The sequence below is a fragment of the Neopelma chrysocephalum genome, unplaced genomic scaffold, assembly GCF_003984885.1.
Source record: "Neopelma chrysocephalum unplaced genomic scaffold, ASM398488v2 Primary Assembly neopelma1_98, whole genome shotgun sequence".
Taxonomy (NCBI): domain Eukaryota; kingdom Metazoa; phylum Chordata; class Aves; order Passeriformes; family Pipridae; genus Neopelma; species Neopelma chrysocephalum.
The window spans coordinates 3,582,247-3,600,096 of record NW_020897761.1 but is presented as its reverse complement, the minus strand read 5'-3'; the positions used below and the strand labels follow the sequence as shown (position 1 = coordinate 3,600,096).

Below are 17,850 nucleotides of genomic sequence, written 5' to 3'. Positions count from 1 at the left end.
GAAAGGGTAAATATACCAAAGCATCCAAGCTACATGTCTGATGAGGAGGGAAAACACAGAGGGGACAAGTAGTAAGGGACAGAGGAAGGAACAGGACTGGGAACAGGGAATACAGTGTTTAGAGGCTATGGTTTTCACCAGTCCATTATGCATTACAGGAACTACACAAGAGAGGGGCATTGGGCTGTACTAAGGTCATTTATAAAAGATCAAATCACTTGCTGCAATACTGAGGCCAGACTGCTCGGGAAACTGTGCAGCACACGGATGTGGCTCTTAGCAGTCATACAGCACTCATACAGCGGGCCCTACAAAAAGGGGGCTTCTTTGGCACTGATAAACTGCTGCCAGCCTCACAGTTTTTCCAGACATCGTGAATTAATACTTAAATCAACAGATGAGGATGATGGTACAAGCTCAAAAGAAGCACCACACTTCACAGCATGTTCTCATAACAATGGGCACAGCTACTTGAAAGCACAAATCGTTCCTATATGCACTGGCCAGAAGTAACAAAATAGCTAAGGGGTAAAATTTCTTTTTTTTTTAATTTAAAATTAAAAAAATAATGAGTCGGGTTGCAGTGGAATATCAAGAAACAACAGAATTGCAAGACTGCATTAGGCATTGTTCAACCATAAGCGATATTCCTTGGTTAACAGAACGGTGACAAACTCTACAGAAGCAAGGATCAGATACTCTTGCCTCACGAGCTGATGCTTCCTCCACTATCACCTCTTCTCTCCCTGCATTATCCTTATATTCTTTCTTGCACCCATACCCCAAGCATTCTGGATAAAAGTGGACAAAATTGAGACTATTCACTTGCATTTGTTCACTCTCATTGGCATTTCATTCTCTACTCAGTTTGTTCACTCAGCTACAGAATAGACCCTGAAGGTAGTTTTGCAGGGATTTTTTGCTATGATGGCAATGACAGTCCATCTGTACTGATCCCTGTATCCTATACCTACCTGTTTCTAATTCTTTTAAATCATGGTTTAGCTTACTGAGTGACAAAAAGGAGTTAACACCTTTACTGCTGGATGTGCAAAAAATCTAGAGCAAATTATGGCAGAGAACTTTTTCTTGTAGAATTTCAAAAACAACTGCTATTATTCCAACTCGAGACATCCCACTTAGTCTTCTGTGGTTCCCTGGATTGTATCTAGAGCTTTGAAAAGCAGAGATACAAAATTTACAATTGTCCAGACACTTTCTCTGGTAACTTTTTAATGTAAAAACACACGTTAGTGGCAGTTCAGCTGCTTCACTGTGTAAATGCAGCCTGGGATGTTTTACAAACTACAAGAAGCACACAGCTCCCATGCTCACCACACACTTCATGACCATTTCAAAGATGCCCATCCCATTCAGAATGAAGAATGGCCTGGCACTACACTGCTGTCTGCCAGGAAAAGAAAACAATCCAGTAGAAACACAGTTATTTTCTTTTTCATAGTAATCCTCCAATAAGCATTAATGAAGGATCTGGACTTTTCAAAATCCTTACTTTCCTCCAAGCTAAAAACCACAGAATGTTCTAGGCTTGTGCAAAATAATTTAATCATCAGGCTGAGTTCACAGAAACAAGAGAAAACGTCAGCATGATGATATTCTCATGAAAAATGAAGTTTATCACTACCTTTGGAAGGCACTTACAATAAACTATGGGTAACAATTTACTATTGATACTGACTCTGTGAGTGGAGATTACTGCAACCATGAGAGCAGTCTGCCGTGCTGCATGTTGACCAGAAGCAGTTTAAATCCCACAGTATAGATGGGGAGCTATTTAGTGGACGATTTCAAATCCTTCCTGTGTAGTCTGAACCTGGTACCAGAAGGAATGGAAATGTCAGTGGCCTTTTGGGCCTATTCCTTTCCAAATACAGATCAAGTGGAAAAGGAGGGATTGAATCTAAACATCTAACCCAGATGCGTGTAAGTAGCTGAGCTGCCCTTAGGAAGGACACAAAAAGTGCACTGGAGGTCTGAATGGCTTTGCACTCTATAGAGGTTCTCCCTGACGATGTTTTAGCATCTTTCTGGGTACCCAGAATAATCCAAACCCCCCATTCTTGTTCTCCATTCCTCTGAAGCTCTGCTTTTGCCAGGACACAGAACTTAGAGGGAACAAATTTCCAGGCCACAATATGGTCAGCTATTCTAGTTCTATGTAACCATCTCGGGAAAAATTCACAGACTAATGCTGCTGCACTCGGCAGCAAGATTCCAAACTGCACTTCCCTCAGCCCCTGAGCCTGCTTGGGTCATTAATGCTTTGCCTCCTGTTTTATTCAGCCTATGTCCCTTTCTGCCAGTATGGAAAGAAGATCCCTGGAATACTGTCTTGACAACATAATTTCTTGCTCTGATGACACATGCAGTAATCAATCTCTGACAGCTCCTCACTGGGGAAAATCTGACCCGCTATACTGAGGGTCCCACTCACCAAAATCACTACTCAATCTTTCCAAAATCGTATTCTTCTTCCACAAGGCAAGTGCCAAGTGGGAATATAATAAAAAAGCCAGCTCCTACACAAGCAGTGATATGCAGACGAGGAGCCCTCCTGGTTTATCCATGGTGTGCTCTACTTTCTCCATTATAACAGCTTTTTCTTGCCCACCAACTCACTTTCTCCAACACACTGATGTGGTGTTGCTGTTTTTAAGAAAGCCAAAAGCCCAGTGCACATTAAACCTCTTTCCATAGTGTGTAATAATTGTAATATAATTCCCTTCCCCCCAGACTGAGTCTTGTGTTATGTCTGGAAAACCCTCTCACACTGAAGCAAATTGGGGGGGGGGTTGGACTTGGAAATTGGATTTTTGGGGGTCTCAAACCACGACACATAGCTTCTTCAAACTTCCACCATTGCTAATTAAATAAGAAACTCCACCAACGCCTGGACACACACTAGCCCACTGTGATCCGAACGGGAGAACTGAAGGATGCGCAATCTGAAGCAGACATGCCTGGCTTGCCACCCCCACAAAGCTGCCTGAAGGTCACTTTTCCTTTTCATTGGACCGAGACTCCAATTCCAATTTCCCCAGTGTCCAAGTTTATTGCATTCCTTCTCCCTGAAGTTTGACTTCTGCAACCTGCCCTGCACACGCCTCCAGGAGACACGGCTCTCTCAGAATGTGCCGTCAGTTAGGAAGAACCAAATCCTGCAGAAGGTATTTAAGACACCAGAGCTCACAGCACACATTTAGATTTACATACATTGCTGTCGAGGAAGTTGGTGGAGATCTACCTTTCAGAATATGTTCCAGATACTGCCTTTTGCTTTAGAACTCTAAGCAGAAAAAAACCTACTGGCAACAGTTCCATGAGGTGCATACACAGACCTACACACGATCTCCTCCAGGTTCGACTTCAGTAGAGCTAACTCGATCTGTTAGCTGTTGTGTTAGACCATGGGCTAAGGCAGATTACAAAACAAAACAAAACAAAAATTTTAAAAAAGCACACAACAAAACCAAGTATAACACTTAGATTCAACAAAATGTTGTTTCTCAACAAAGAAAAAAGTTTACAGGAGAACAAGGCTGGGTGCCTGTGGGGAGAATATCTTAAAATCTACGGTAAAGTCATACTTGGCAAAATTCAATAGATCTGGTAAACATCAAAGATAAAATTCAGCAGAATAATTCCACCAAGCACCATTAAAAGAAAAATGGGACCAGCAGGGTTACCAGTGAAAAACAATGCCAGGCCTAATAGCACTGATCTACCAGAAGCAATTTATTATGACACCAGAAATAGCTATTTTCACAGTGGATGCTTGAAATGAAAACTTTAAAGCTTCTTTAAGTCTTGAGCTATAGCAAAGTATTCAACCAGCCAGCCAAAATAGCTGAAGGGAAATAGGAAGGCCACATGTGGAACTAATTACTCATGTAGAGGCTATGACAAAGAACATTTCTCCAGACTTTTCATGGGGGCTTCACTTTCAGGAAGTAACTCTAATTACTGTTCAAGTCTCGGCAGCCTGCATGCCGCTGACAGTTCCAAGAAAAAATGAACCTATTTGCCCTTTTCTTGGTCTGAAATGCCAAAATAGAAAAGCACAACTAGAGTCATTAAAAAGAAAGAAAATAAGCACTGGCTTATTACATTAGCTTCCCGAGCAGAATCCTTTTTATAAATTCGGTTTTTCAGCCTTCACAAAAGAGCAAATTCTGTGTCTACATTAACTCGCTCTCTGTTGGCTGCAGTGAAACTGTACATCTTGACTTTTTACAGCTTTTCCATACTGGGGCCCACTTCCTGCCCAGTTGAAGAAAAAAATCTGGCCTGAAGATGAAATGACTGCTTAACATTACACTAAAACATCTGGTACCATTTTATACACAGACCCATGTCTGAGAGCAGGCAATTCTAGCGGTCTCACCAGCGGCACAGTGCATACCCAAACCTCCCCAGGGTGACATCATCCCATATATGGACTCTCAGGCCCAGCCCTCCCCCTTTTCCTGGTCCTAAATTCATTGCCAGATCCCCAGTCTGCTGCAAATGTGCCACGTCAAGACTGGAAATCACAGCACTTCAGTGTGTTTCAGTGAGTGCTGCAGAGTGTGAGGGAGAGCCGAGCACAACCCGTGATGCAGGAAGGCAGTTTTTCCCCGAGACTAAAAGAGGATTTAAAATAAATAAATAGACGCGTCCGGAGATCCTGCTCCGTCGCCCCAGTGTTCAGACTACCTGTTCAGGACAATGCTGTTGTACAGTAGTCTGCACATTGGTTAGACTGGGCAAGGGAAAGCAGCGGCATGGACTATTGGGGACGCAAGTTGCTATTGCCAAGGAGAAGACACTTATTGCTCCTTTCAGATCTCATATACAGTATTTTTCTTCGCAGGTTTTGCACACTAGGGAATAAGAAACGCTAAGGGACACTGTGAAAAAGGAGGACTTCAGAATAAAGCGGGGAAGACATTCTGGTAAGGCCTACTTTGGAAGAACACCTGGCCTATGACCTGGCGAACCTAGGTGACTCCCCTCCCCCCTTCCTCCAGTCATCACTGCAAGAAAGATGGAGCTCTGATGGTGCACTAAAACCTATGCAAGAAATGAGAGAGGTATATTGCCTAGAGGTATACTACCTAGAGAAGTGTACAAGAGTAGAGTTAAAGTTGGTCATTTCTTTTTTTTTTTTTAATTTAAAATAAAGCATTTTTTTTCCCCACAAACTAAAAAGGTAAATTTAATTTTTTTTTACTTGTAGCCGTCAGTATAAATATTTAAGGAGTATTTAATTTATTTTTCTAGTCTTGCTAGAAGTATGTATTCTGACTAGCTCCTGTTGTGAACTATGATCTGAAGATCGATTTAAAAAAATTATTTCCTTTTAAAGTAATAAAAAAATAGAAGAGAATGCATGAATAATATTTTAAATTATTATAAAATATATTATATCACCTTTGGGAAAACTGTACTTAGATTTTCATATGCAGTTGAAACTTCTTTGCAAGTAACTTATGCTATGTGTGCTAATGAAAACTGGGAGGGAAACCATAGGAAAACCGACTACTCCATGGTTGGCTGCTGCCATGTAGAATATAAAATCTTTGACTGTCAGGAAAAATTACCTCTTTAAGTTCAGGATGTGATGGGGGGAAAAAGAAAATCAATAAATAAATAAAAGGGAAAAAACAGCTTTCCATCCTGATACCTGGCTGGCCATTGCATATGACTGATCAGCACCAATTGATTGTTGCCGCTCTCATGTATACTTTGAATCGCTGATAATTCTAACATTCAAAATGATAAGTTACTTTGTCCTGAATCCCACTGATAAACATGGAATTTGTAAACGAATGCAGAAGTTTGCTTTGGTGAATTTCCAGCTGTCCTGGTAGGGGAAAAAAACCCTCAGGCTGAATGAAATCCCCACGGACAAAATAATACAAAAAGTCTGGGCTGCAATTTGATACCGGCCGAACTCCAGAGTCAGCTCCCCTAAAGTTAACACTAGTAACAAACTACTGCAACCGGAAAAAAACCCCATCTATATGGTGCTCATTATTGCCAGGAAGGCTTGGAATAGCTATACTATAAAAAGATCAGCATAAATATGCAGCCATTAGCATTATAACCAGCCAGTTTTGCAGAATGCGTGTTGTGTTTTTAGGCAGCCTTGATGCTGTACTTTATTCTTTTTTTAAATATGTATTTTCTGATTACCTTTCCCATTGCTCCTTCGATAATCGATAGAAGTGCTCTTGGGGAGAGCTGGTCGCGGAGCGTTACTGTGACAGTGCCTGTCCTGGCTGCCTTAAAGCCAACAAAGCCAGAACCAGCACAGTCATTTCCCTTTGCCCCTCAGCAAAGCCTATGCCTTTTGACTAAAATACCTCTTTTTTAATGTATATGTACACTGAGAAGTTATTTGCCCTCTCTCCCTTTATTTTGCAGAAGATTATTTTTAGGATTAAATTAGTGGGGTTTAATCTCTCATAGTACGAGTAGATGGAATTTTTATTCTCGTCCTGCTTCAAAGTGGAGTTACAACACACAGTTAAATGTGGTTATTAAGAGAAAATCTGAAGCGACAGGAAGAAATTAAAGGAACGGAACCAGATTTGAACTTGCATTAATATTTCTCAGTCTCTGAGTGCTGTTTAAGGCATAGCAAATCTGAAGTTTTATGACTTAGACTTTGCTTAAGCAGTAGAAAAATGTTTCCAAATCTTGTTAAGAAACTCGCTCAGTTTTGCTTTCAAGGGGAATGCGATCGTTGGCAAATTTTTTTCTCTCTAATGCTTACTTGCAAAGCTATTGTGTTTTTTTTAATAATTCTGATCTAGAAATTAAGAAAGGAAACACTATTATCCAGGGAATAATAGGCTCTCCGTGAAAACAGTGCTTCAGATAGCCTGTGTTAACTTTTGCTAAATAAGCAAGGGCAATGAAAACATACAGAACTAGTATTTCTCTTATCTCTAGTCCACTATTTGCATTAATCTTTATTTTAAATGACCTTTCTGGATTTAGGAAGTGATTCCCCTCCCATACACCCATGACTCCTCAAAGTTACATTTTTAGACTGTAAGGCTGAGATCGAGGAGGCCCCCTTGGCATGGGGCTTGGAAAGGGGGGGGGGGCAATGCAGTGTGCAAAGCAACAGATATGGAAAGAAAGCCTGTATTGTTAGGAATGAATAAGGAAGTATATCGACTTTGGCTCAGTAACCAAAACATTTTCAAAGTAAATTAAGTGATTCTGTGGTTCTTAAAGCAGTGCTGTTTTAGTTGAAACAATTTCTAGTTGATCATAATCACAGAGAAGAGATTTCCATAGTTCTAAAACAAGAGGTTTTAAATATGCATGTCAACAAACACAAGATAGCTGTATATAAATATTTCAAGAGAAAAAAAAAGAACAGAAACCAAAACACCACCAAACATTACTTTTTGCAAGGACTAGAAAAATTAGCAGGACCCAGTGCATACTAAATCATAGTGAGAGTTCTCTAAAACTAGGCTGATACCAATGCTTAAGCCTGTTCTATGAATTAATTATATATATTATTACCATAAAAGGCCCAAAGCCAGGAAAAGCAATTTAAAGCCAATATAATAATTTAAATAGGTGAGTGTTTCAATATAATGGACTTTCTTTAATCTTTAAGGAGTGTAATTATTTTTGGTGTACTCAACAATATTAAATAGGGGAGAGGAAGAAAATATTTCAACCCTTTTGTAGCTATTCCTTTAATGTTAAAAAAAAGGAAAAAGAAAGGGTGGGGGCAAATCGGTCAACTTCACAGAAATAAATATAGATCAAATGAGAATCCAAACGTGAAAAAAACTAGTTACTTTAAAAAAAGGCATGTCATTTGACATTTTTCTGCCCTGTCATTAACTTGCATGTTGTCTTCTGTATTACTATTCCCAGTGCTATTTAGTGCATCTGTATTTTCAGAGGACTAAAGCACTGCCACCCTCTCCATGCTCCTTGCCCCCCTTCCTGCACTATCACCGTGTGCCCAGACCACCCAAGTATCATGGCTATATGGAAAATATTATAACCAAAATAGTAAAATACCTGCAGAAAAATTCCAAGCTTCTGCACAGAATAAATTATTATAATCTTTCAATTGAAATCTGCTAAGCAGATTGGAAAATGAAAAACCCTAAACCTTAGTGTGTTAGGTTTTCTTTTAAATAATAGATTTTAATCAACAGCATAACTTTACTTTTACTTGTAAAAGGCTTTGTTTCCTGAACTGTACTTTATTTAGGAAAAAAAAATCTTAATTGAAATACTATTAAGGGTCAGGTTTAAACCTACAAAAAGACAGGAAATGCCACAGTTAAGAATGAAACTTTCCTGAATAACGCTACTGTACTTCTGTACTGTATTTTACGCAGCATTGCAAAGCAGTATCTAAAAATAACAACCTTCCCTTAAATAAAAAGTCCTGATCACCGTTGGAGAGAATACAATACTCAACTCAGTTTCCAAGGTACCAATATTTAAAGTCAGATCCTTAATATAGGTTTTCTGTAAATATAATATTGGCTATCACAAGATTTTTTTTTTGTTACAAGTATTCTAAAATATTCTCAAGCCCTTTACTGACTCAATGAGCCATCCAGACACAGCACACAAAACTGTTAAGCCCTTTTAGCAAGTTTACTACAATTGCAAGGAATTTCAGTTTTTAAATAAGAATCAAGTCATTAGCAGCACCCAAGGCATTAACTGGAGGGAAAATAAATTTGCCTGTGTTTGAGATGTAAAGCTCTTTGCTGACTCTTTGATGAATTCTCCTTGTGTACAGTTATTAGAAAGACCGCACAAACTTTCCACTTAAGACTTTCCTTCCAGCACAACGTCCCTGGTAGTTGTTAATAGAAAACCTATTATATAAAATTATACTTTTATTCTTCCAATCTTTTTTACTGTAAGTTGCCAATGAATTTTACTGTACAATTCTTTGCTAATTCAAGAAGGATGCATAACACAGAAAGTGAGACCTAATTTTCTTCCAGACTAAAGATCTTTAACAACTAAATGAAGCAGTTAAATGTGATGAAATCTATGAAACAATAATTGTATTATACTTATTTTAAAAGTACTTCTAATTTGCCACTTTTGTTTTTCTTCAAAATGGTCAAGTGGGTAGGAAGACATGTCAACTTAAAGCATACTCTTAAAATTTTACTTAGAGCTACAAAAATTTAAGTGTATTATAAAGACAAATTATTTAATGTATTGGAATTAATTTTTCATGTCTGAATTAGCTAGCCATGTTTTGTGCTTTATTCATTTATTTAAGACATCTTATTCCACCTTGTTAGATTCAAGGAAAATTTTATTCATATAACTGATAATCTTAACTTGTACATTCAACTTGCATATTACCTAAAATGTATATTTTTCTTTATGACAAATTAATTATTAGAGCCAGAACACCTGAATAATCACATATTCATTTATTATTAGTCTGGTTTAAAACCTCAACACTACCCCCACCTTTAGCTTGTTGGTAAATGCATCTGTTTTATAATCAGTTTTCAGGCTGGAACTTAAAAACTGTTTGGCTGCTGTTCTGTATGAAATATGTTTGAGAAGGGTTTGAAAGCACTAGTTTGTTGTTACCTATGGTGGCACTAGCGAGCAACAGAGATTCAAGAACACCATTATAAACCAGAAACATTTAATCTGTACAGACAATTGATACAACTATCCTTTGCCCCTCTTAATGCTCCAGAGTGTTTTATACCTTTTGAACAACACCCCAGTGATGTGGCAAATGTCACTGCAAAGCTGGATTACAGTCACTGTGTGTATTCAGTATACAGAAAATTCAGCCAAGTAGCACATCTTGTGATGTGAAATGATGCCATTTGCACGCTTTTGATCTATAGTACGGCCTGTATTTAACTGAAAAAAAAATTACTGAAATTTTACGAGGTCAATTTATTTTCTTACAAAGTATGTATTTTGAGAGAAATCTAAAATGAAATAATATGCAAACCAAAATACTAAAAGAAATATCACACATGTGTAGCTCTTGCATATTAGCAAAACTGATATAAAATGCAACTAGCATGTTCCCTATAATGGGGTTAATGTGCAAGTGGCTGCCTCCATTTATACAGAAAGACTTTTATTTTTAACATGCCAGATTATTGTACTTATCTGCTCTTAGAAAATATGCACTGTATAAACATATCTTTTATCTTGAACTTCAGTATTTCTGTGCTTCCATGAAGAGTAAAAACATCTGGTTAAATTACTATGTGCAAGTACAATCTGCAGGCAAAACCCTGTATGAATTGCATATAAAATAAATGCTGGCTTCAGTTCTTTTCGCTTTCCCAAATGTTCAGTGTGACCAGTCTGTTGAAATCGCACCCCCGATACATGTCAGCACAACGATAACTCATGTACTGAAATGCTGCTTTTCTGAATAAAATCAAGTTCTGTTCTTGTTCTACAGTTCCTAATGCTTTAAAGTTTAATTCTGTTATGTGTGTTCCCCCCAACAAAGCCCCCCCAAACTGGATTGGTACAAAGTGTTGCACACCAGCGGTGATGGCTCCAAGGGACTGGCTGGACGGAGTTGTCATGTGTCTGCCTGTCTACACTTGCTGTGCAGAACATCCTCTCACCTGTACAGCAGGCACAGACAGGCAGTCGCATGACAACCCAGCCTGAGGGAACAGCCGCCAGTGGGAAACGGCTCTGACACCCCAGAGCACCTGCACCACCAGCTCCAGCCACGAGTCACTGGATCCCAGACGGCCGGTCAGTACCAAGCTGCGTGCTGCAACCCACCCAGAGTCAAACACTGCCTATAAACTACAATAAAACCCACTGCTGAAATTTTTACTGTGCTTCCTATAGTACTCTTTTCCTAGTTGTTCTCATTAACTCACTAACAGTAAGTTTTATTTATAAGCAGCTCTGCGGCACCTACGTATGTTTTGTCCTTCCATTTAATTCCTAGGCATAACTTGAGCAACTTGGATTATTAGATTATTGCTGCATCAAACTCACTGACATTCCTGCTTGCCACAGAAGCCAAGAGCAGTCTGTTGTGGGGCAAGTTAATTCTGTAAACACACACAGTGTCAGACCTTAGAGTAACTTCTCCCCTTGCCACTCTCTCACCTCCTCACTTACTTTCATATCTTGCTCCCAAATCTCACATAACAATTTTTTTTTTACAATTGGGAATAAACTGTGAAACTATAATACTAACTACGTCTATGACCAGATGTTCACAATACTATCATTTCCTATTGAAACAGAATGGAAATATTTTCTTTGAAAATAAGACCAAAGGGGATTTTCCCAATACATGTAAATTTCACATTTTTAGAAATTCTAATCCTAGAGTGCAGCTTGGCATCCTTTGCACACCAATAATGCCAGCAAAATCTCTAGATGCTTTAGAAAGAATAATAAAATCATAGTCTGTGACCATGCCCCGTAAAAATGCTACACGACTTTACAAATGGCAGCCATTTGTTTACATTGAGAGCTTTTGGATTCACAAGCATTCCACATTCCCAAAGTCCATTTTATCCTGACACAGAAGTGGCTAATTCACAAACTTTGTAGTTGCAGGTTGACTCTCAATGAACCTCCATTAATGCTACTTAACGAGACAGTAACAATTGAAAGCTAAAATGCTCAGATTTAATAATGTGTGTGTAGCTGTGCCTTACAACGCTACAGCTGGAATTACATGGAATACTCTAGGAAATAAAGCTGTATTTGTAGGGTCACTGAACGTGCTAATCTTGCACTTATTTACAGCAGCCTCAAAGAGGTGCACAGCATTTTCCTTGTTTCATTTTTAAGTGGAAAAGCACAAAGTCATGGTCCTGGTCACACGGCAAAGTTATGAACACAAACAACTGTATGCAGGATCAGAAACTAACCCAGATTAGAACTCACAGAACTAACACTGTAACTGCTTTAAGCACACTGTTCCAACATCAACTGGATATTTCCATAATAACAAGCCTAATAAGCATTCTTAGGCACTGAGTCCCCCTCACCAGGAGTAAAATCCTGTTGTATGTTTGACAGCAATGAAACCATGTCAAGAAACCAATTCTTTCTTTTGTAACACTGATATCCATACAGCAAAATCTGAAGTCTTTTGCCAAAGCAACTTGCTTCAAAATGCATTCCACTGTGGATTCATCACTTATAAAAGCTGCACCTCACAAATAAAGGAAGCAATTTACATCCTGCTCATGGCACTAGCAAGCAACCACTAGCACTCAGAGTGATTTTGATGTCAGAGTAAATTCCAGACTAGAAAATGGTCTCAGCTTACACTAGAGGGGGTACACAGCCCTGGAGGCCCCAGCAGGCACTGGAGTTTTGGAAAGTACATTGTCAGAGCTCTCTGGTACAAAGCTGCTACCACATTCCTTGCTCAGGGGTACAGCACAGGGGGAACAAATCCATCGCTGTGGCAAAAGGACAAAGGTGAGACCTGACTCTGCATCGTCCCCAGCTGCGATGGAGGGATCGGTGCTGCTGTGAGGGGACTGCAGCAGTGACCAGCCCGAGAGGGAGGACGGGGGCTCCGAACTCCCCACGACCCCGAAGGGCAGAGCCAGAGACACAAACACAGTTATCACTTCTCACATCCCCGAGACTGTGAATCTCACGGGGGGGGAAACACACCCGCACAAAGCCGGTTCAGTCAGCAGCTGAGATCAGGATGTGACAACTACCAAATCACGCTGAGAATGAGGAGAACGTTTTAAGGAGGCAAAACGCAATTATAAAATTGGAATTCAGCCAGGAGATCATATATTTACTTCTTTATTTTCAAAGCCCATAGTGTCTGTTTCTGAAACAAGTCACTTGTCGTTTGACTAACAGCCAAGCTGTGGCTTTGACCTTCTTCAAAAAGTAGCTAGAACAGACCTTACTAATTTTTTTCAGTCCTACTAAGAAAGGTTCAGTACAAAAAAAAAATTAAAAATCATAACTTTGTATACTCTTTACCAGGAAAACATAATCAAATTATACAGCAAATCTGTACTGAAGAAGGAACTTTTTCCACCAGCAAAACAGAATAGTACTATTCTATTATCTTCTCTTGCCACTCTATGACATTCCTCAGTGAGCTCCCATATTGGCCTGAATGAACCACTGGCATTTTCATGACTCTCAAAACATAACTGTTTGGCAATTAAGAGACATTACTTTAAAATATGTATTTAGAAATCACGCAGTGGCTGTTTCTTTCCATGTACTATTCTGAGTTTCCCAGGTGACTCCCTCCAGCAGACTACCAAAACTAATTATTTATTTTTTAAAGATACATAGCACAAGACATACCATTAGCATTTTTAGGAATTTTTATATTCCACGTTAAACAAACACTAGACTCAAAAAAGTCTAAAAAAGCTACATTAAAAGTTGCCATAGCACATCTTGGATGCATCTCCAACTGCTTGAGACAGACACAGCAAGGGGTGTTAATTCCCCCCCATCACTTGTTTTAGTTCCAGTTACCTGTACTGAACCTAAGAAAGCAAGTTCTAGTAACCTTAAGGTAGATCACAAAAACCAGCAGCTTCAAATTTTCAAATTCATGAAGTGACTTTTGCATGTCTTTCAAAGTGTATTTCAGCAATTCAAGAATAAAACTTCCCCTCTTAACATTTGTCCCTTGGCTCCTCCCCTCTGCCTGGCACTCACTTGTTTTCCTGTTACAATAAATACATTCGAATCCCTTTAAAACTTAAATAAAAGGGCAAGGGGCAAAATCTTCAAAACTAACCTAATTTGTCCCTCAGTCTTAAGGTCTCTCCCAAAATAGCTACTGACCCAAGGGAAAAAAAAACAAAAACAAACAAACCCTACTGACCAGCACAGTTTCCACCATCAGCAGCATTACTGAGGGAACTCCCTATGGCAAGTACCACATTCTGGATTTGCAGGACTAAGGAAAGCTCTGACTCGACGCACATGCACTGCAGGACCTCTCCCCACTGCTTCCAGAAAATCTACTGCAGTAAAACACTACATTAGTTTAAAGAGAATATGAATTGTCTGCAGTCCCCATCAACCAGCTCCCTGTTTTGCTGGGATCAGCCAGTGTTGTGATTATTATTTAGGTTAAGATGGAAAGATTGAGTGATGTTTTACAGCTCATTTAAAACTTTCTCTTTACCTGTGCCTCTTCCATCCAATGAACTGGTTCACCCTAAAAATCACTAAATTTTTGCTGGAAATACTTAACTTTAAAAAATTCAGAAAATAATAGAATTTCTTTTTAAATGTAACCCAGTTTTTCTACAAACACCAACACAAACCTTAAAATAACCCACAAAGGCCTTACCATAAATCTGACAATGCACATAATAATCCTATTTTAACCTTCAAAATACTGCTGGAGTTTTGGATAGAGCACATCATTACAAACATTGTTGAAAAAACTAATGAAACAGAACTAACAAGCTTCCTACTGGTATATTCAGTACAGTGAGCAACCTGGATGTCCTTTTCACCAGAGAAATGCTTTTTCCAGTTCCCATAGTACTCACCTCAGATTTACTGATCATCCACAAAAGCACACTTTTTGTCAAATCTGAAAATCCATACCAACAGCTACAGAACTCTGCAGACAGGCTTTTCACCATCTCAGAATACGAGGACGAAGAATTGTTATCATTAAACCAACTGCTGTAGTTACTTTTAAAAGTAACTTTACCCAGATGATTTATGATCAACTTACAGTAGATGTATAAGAGCAGCCCAAACAGGCATAGGAAAATATCCACAACATTTCAGAACAGCCTGGTTTTTTTCCCTTTTTTTCTTTTTTAGAGCAATGTGTGGAAATCACAGGAAGAGAGGAAAAAAGGAAAACAACAAACAAACAAAAACATCCCCCACAACACCCTGTACTTGTTATCAGCATTTCAACAGAAGTCTTAGACACTCAGCATTCTTCATGAATCAAAATAGAAATTCAAAGAACACAGCTAAAACCTTAAAACAATCTTTCAGTTCAAGGCTGTACAAGCTGATTTAATATTTCAAGCTGGTATCAGAAGACTGAATTAGTACTTTTCTTTTCCCCAGTAGTATAAAGTTCTTCATTCCTTACCTCATCGTCTTTATACCAGGACAAGCTTTCCGCGGTTAGAACGAACCAGTATTCCTTGGATCCTCCCTTCATGATGCCAATGTTGTTGATGGTCAGCCAGCCTTTCCGAATGACCTATGCAAAGGTGCAGTCAGGCACAAGTTTAGATCATTACTCACTTGACATAACTCTGTTGCTGCATTCATTCTTTTAAATGAAGACTTGCTAAATAAAACATAAACAGGTGTATTTTTTCAGTCTCTGGCAAATTCGAGGGTTTTTACACGTTCCTATCATTCAAAAAGAAAGTAATAAAATGAATATGTTTTCAGTCAAAAGGCTAGAGAAAGGGAGAAGCCTAAGTATCAGAATGTTGTACTTAGAGCAAGTATGAGCGTGTTAAGGATCATGTAAACTTGAAGGTATTTATTTGCTGTACAACAACACATTGTAAAAGTCCATACAACTTGATATCTGACTATCCTGTTCTAGTCTAATTGCTAAGGTCATTTGTAAAGTTGGATACAGGGAAAAGCGCCCAGATAATGGCAAAGTGAGTGGCTTCTGCCACACATTGGGAATTTTCAAAATGGGTTGTATCGAGTGACAAAGTGGAGAGTTCTTCTACAGTTAATTTAAAATTAAGGTAGGAAGGGGTAAGGAGAGGCACGTGAGAGGTATTTTCTTCTCCTAAGGTAGAAGAGAAAAAAAAAAAAAAGAGGAAGAAAAAGCCTAAGGCAGCAATAAAAATCGGGGGAGAAAATGGGTAAAGCAGAACTTTATAAAATACATACAAGCCAAAGATGAAATAACAGATGGGAACAACGTACCTATAAATACTAAGGGCAGGAGGCTAAATCACAGACAGAGAAAAAGGGACAAAAGAAAACTTAAGAGGAATGAGAAGTCCAGAGGTGAAGAAAAGAGAATAATCATGAAAACTCATTAACAGATCAGATAGAAACTTTCCATTTTATTGGAACATTTGTTTTCCAATGCAAATATGAGAAAGTAAACATTCCTTCCTATAATACTCTGAACAAGACAACAGAACTCCCCTGTCACACAGATGCAGGGGACCTCAGCCATTCTGTTTCTCTGCACAGCAACACCCTTCACTTGCCTATGAAGTACTGAGATAGAAAAAAGTGCCCAGAGAAGCCCTTCAGAATGCCCTCAACAAGTCCCACAGGCACCAACTTGTCTGGTCAAAAATTACTTTCCTGTTGTATTTAAAGAAATATTCGAGACTGACATTCCTGTCCCAGGGCTTTACAAGACCAGTATCTCCACTATCAACAACTCACCAGAGAAGAACATGGCTCATCACCCTCTATTCCTTGTCATCTATGAAAGTTTCAGAATCAGAATTCACTCCCACTCACCATGTATGTTCATGTAAGCTCCCTGAAAAAAACAGCTTTGGTTTTGCACAGAGCAAGGGACTAAGTTAAATCTGATAACTAAACCAAATAAGAGATCAGAAGTTCCTGAAAAGCAGGAACTTGTATTGGAAATGCACATAATCCAAGAGTATCAATTTAATTTCAAATAGGATGATCGTGTTTTCCCACTTACTACCGATCAGGCAAGCAGTGTAAGAAAAGTCCTGAAGATCCAAAAACAATGGGTTTTCTGCCTGTAAGAAAATACCTAAGAAAGCACTGATTTGGTTCTGAAGCCTCAGTAAGCAATAAGAGAACTGGACATGACTCCTGTAAAGAGACTCAAGAGTACAGCACAAGCAGATTGGATGGAACAGCCTGTTCTGCAAAGGTTTCTACAAAAGTTGGTTGGTATTTTTAATATTCATGTTCATTGGGGAAAAAAAAACCCCACTACGTGGAGAGGGGCATTAGTGAGTAGAAAAAGACGGAATGCTTGTCTGAGTGCAAGTTAAGGGAAACATACTGATAAGAACTTGATTACCCATCAAATCCTCATTTTATTTTACGATGTTTATTGAAGTAAACTTTTAACAGGAAACAGCAACATGTATATATAGCCAGTGTACTGGCCTTCAGGCAGTTGCCACAGAACAAGTTGTGGAACCAAACTAATTCTGGGTTTTTTTCTGCACTGAACCACACAAATGCAAAGGGAACAGATTTGCGGGAAAAGGAAGGAAATTAAGGCTTCCCATACACTTGAACTTAGCTCTGCAGTAAGGTGAGCTGTATTTGTACAGCAGACTAAATACTTCACAGCACATGTGCAAAGGTGGGTATTCCCAGACTAGAAAGAAACCAAAATCAGAGGGTAAGAGAGAGGAAGCTGTTGAACCACATTGTCTGCAACTGGAAATGCAGTGTTGCTCCGTGTAAAGCTCATATCCACACACTGGAAGCACAGACAGCTGGGCCAGCACACCACTGAAAACTAGTTTGGAGACACATCTCAGAGAGGGTAAAAGATTTGAAGAGAGATGTCAGTGAGGATAAAGAGGTGGTTTCTAGAAGCAAACCAGTAAGACACACCTGAGTAGCTGGTTCAGAAACCTTATCCATGATGAGCACTTCAAAGGAAAGGGAAGTAACATTTCTCTGCTTATTCCATCCAGGCCTTTCCATCACCGTGACCATAGCGTCTGTAATGTTAATAAGACCCTAAACATGTTAATAAGAGTCAAATTTTCTCCATTTGACAAGAACACATTTGTGGTAGAGGTCTCAGAACGGACCAAGCCAAGGTTTTTAAATCTGAACTATGCAACCCATTTAAGAAGTATAATGAAATTTTTAATACTTCTAATGTAG

At 39.0% G+C, this 17,850-nt stretch overlaps 1 protein-coding gene across 10 annotated transcripts in view; it reads right to left on the bottom strand.

Moving 5' to 3' along the window:
- Window positions 1-17,850, bottom strand: part of DNM3 (dynamin 3) — a 171,814-nt gene that overhangs the window by 105,228 nt on the left and 48,736 nt on the right. For all 10 annotated transcript variants that reach the window (XR_003536097.1, XM_027694616.1, XM_027694614.1 and 7 more), the window contains one exon: window positions 15,116-15,229. Coding sequence is in view for 9 of the 10 variants with exons in the window: in XM_027694616.1 (XP_027550417.1) it covers window positions 15,116-15,229 (114 nt within the window). In the remaining variant the exon portion in view is untranslated. The remainder of the gene's footprint in view (window positions 1-15,115; window positions 15,230-17,850) is intronic.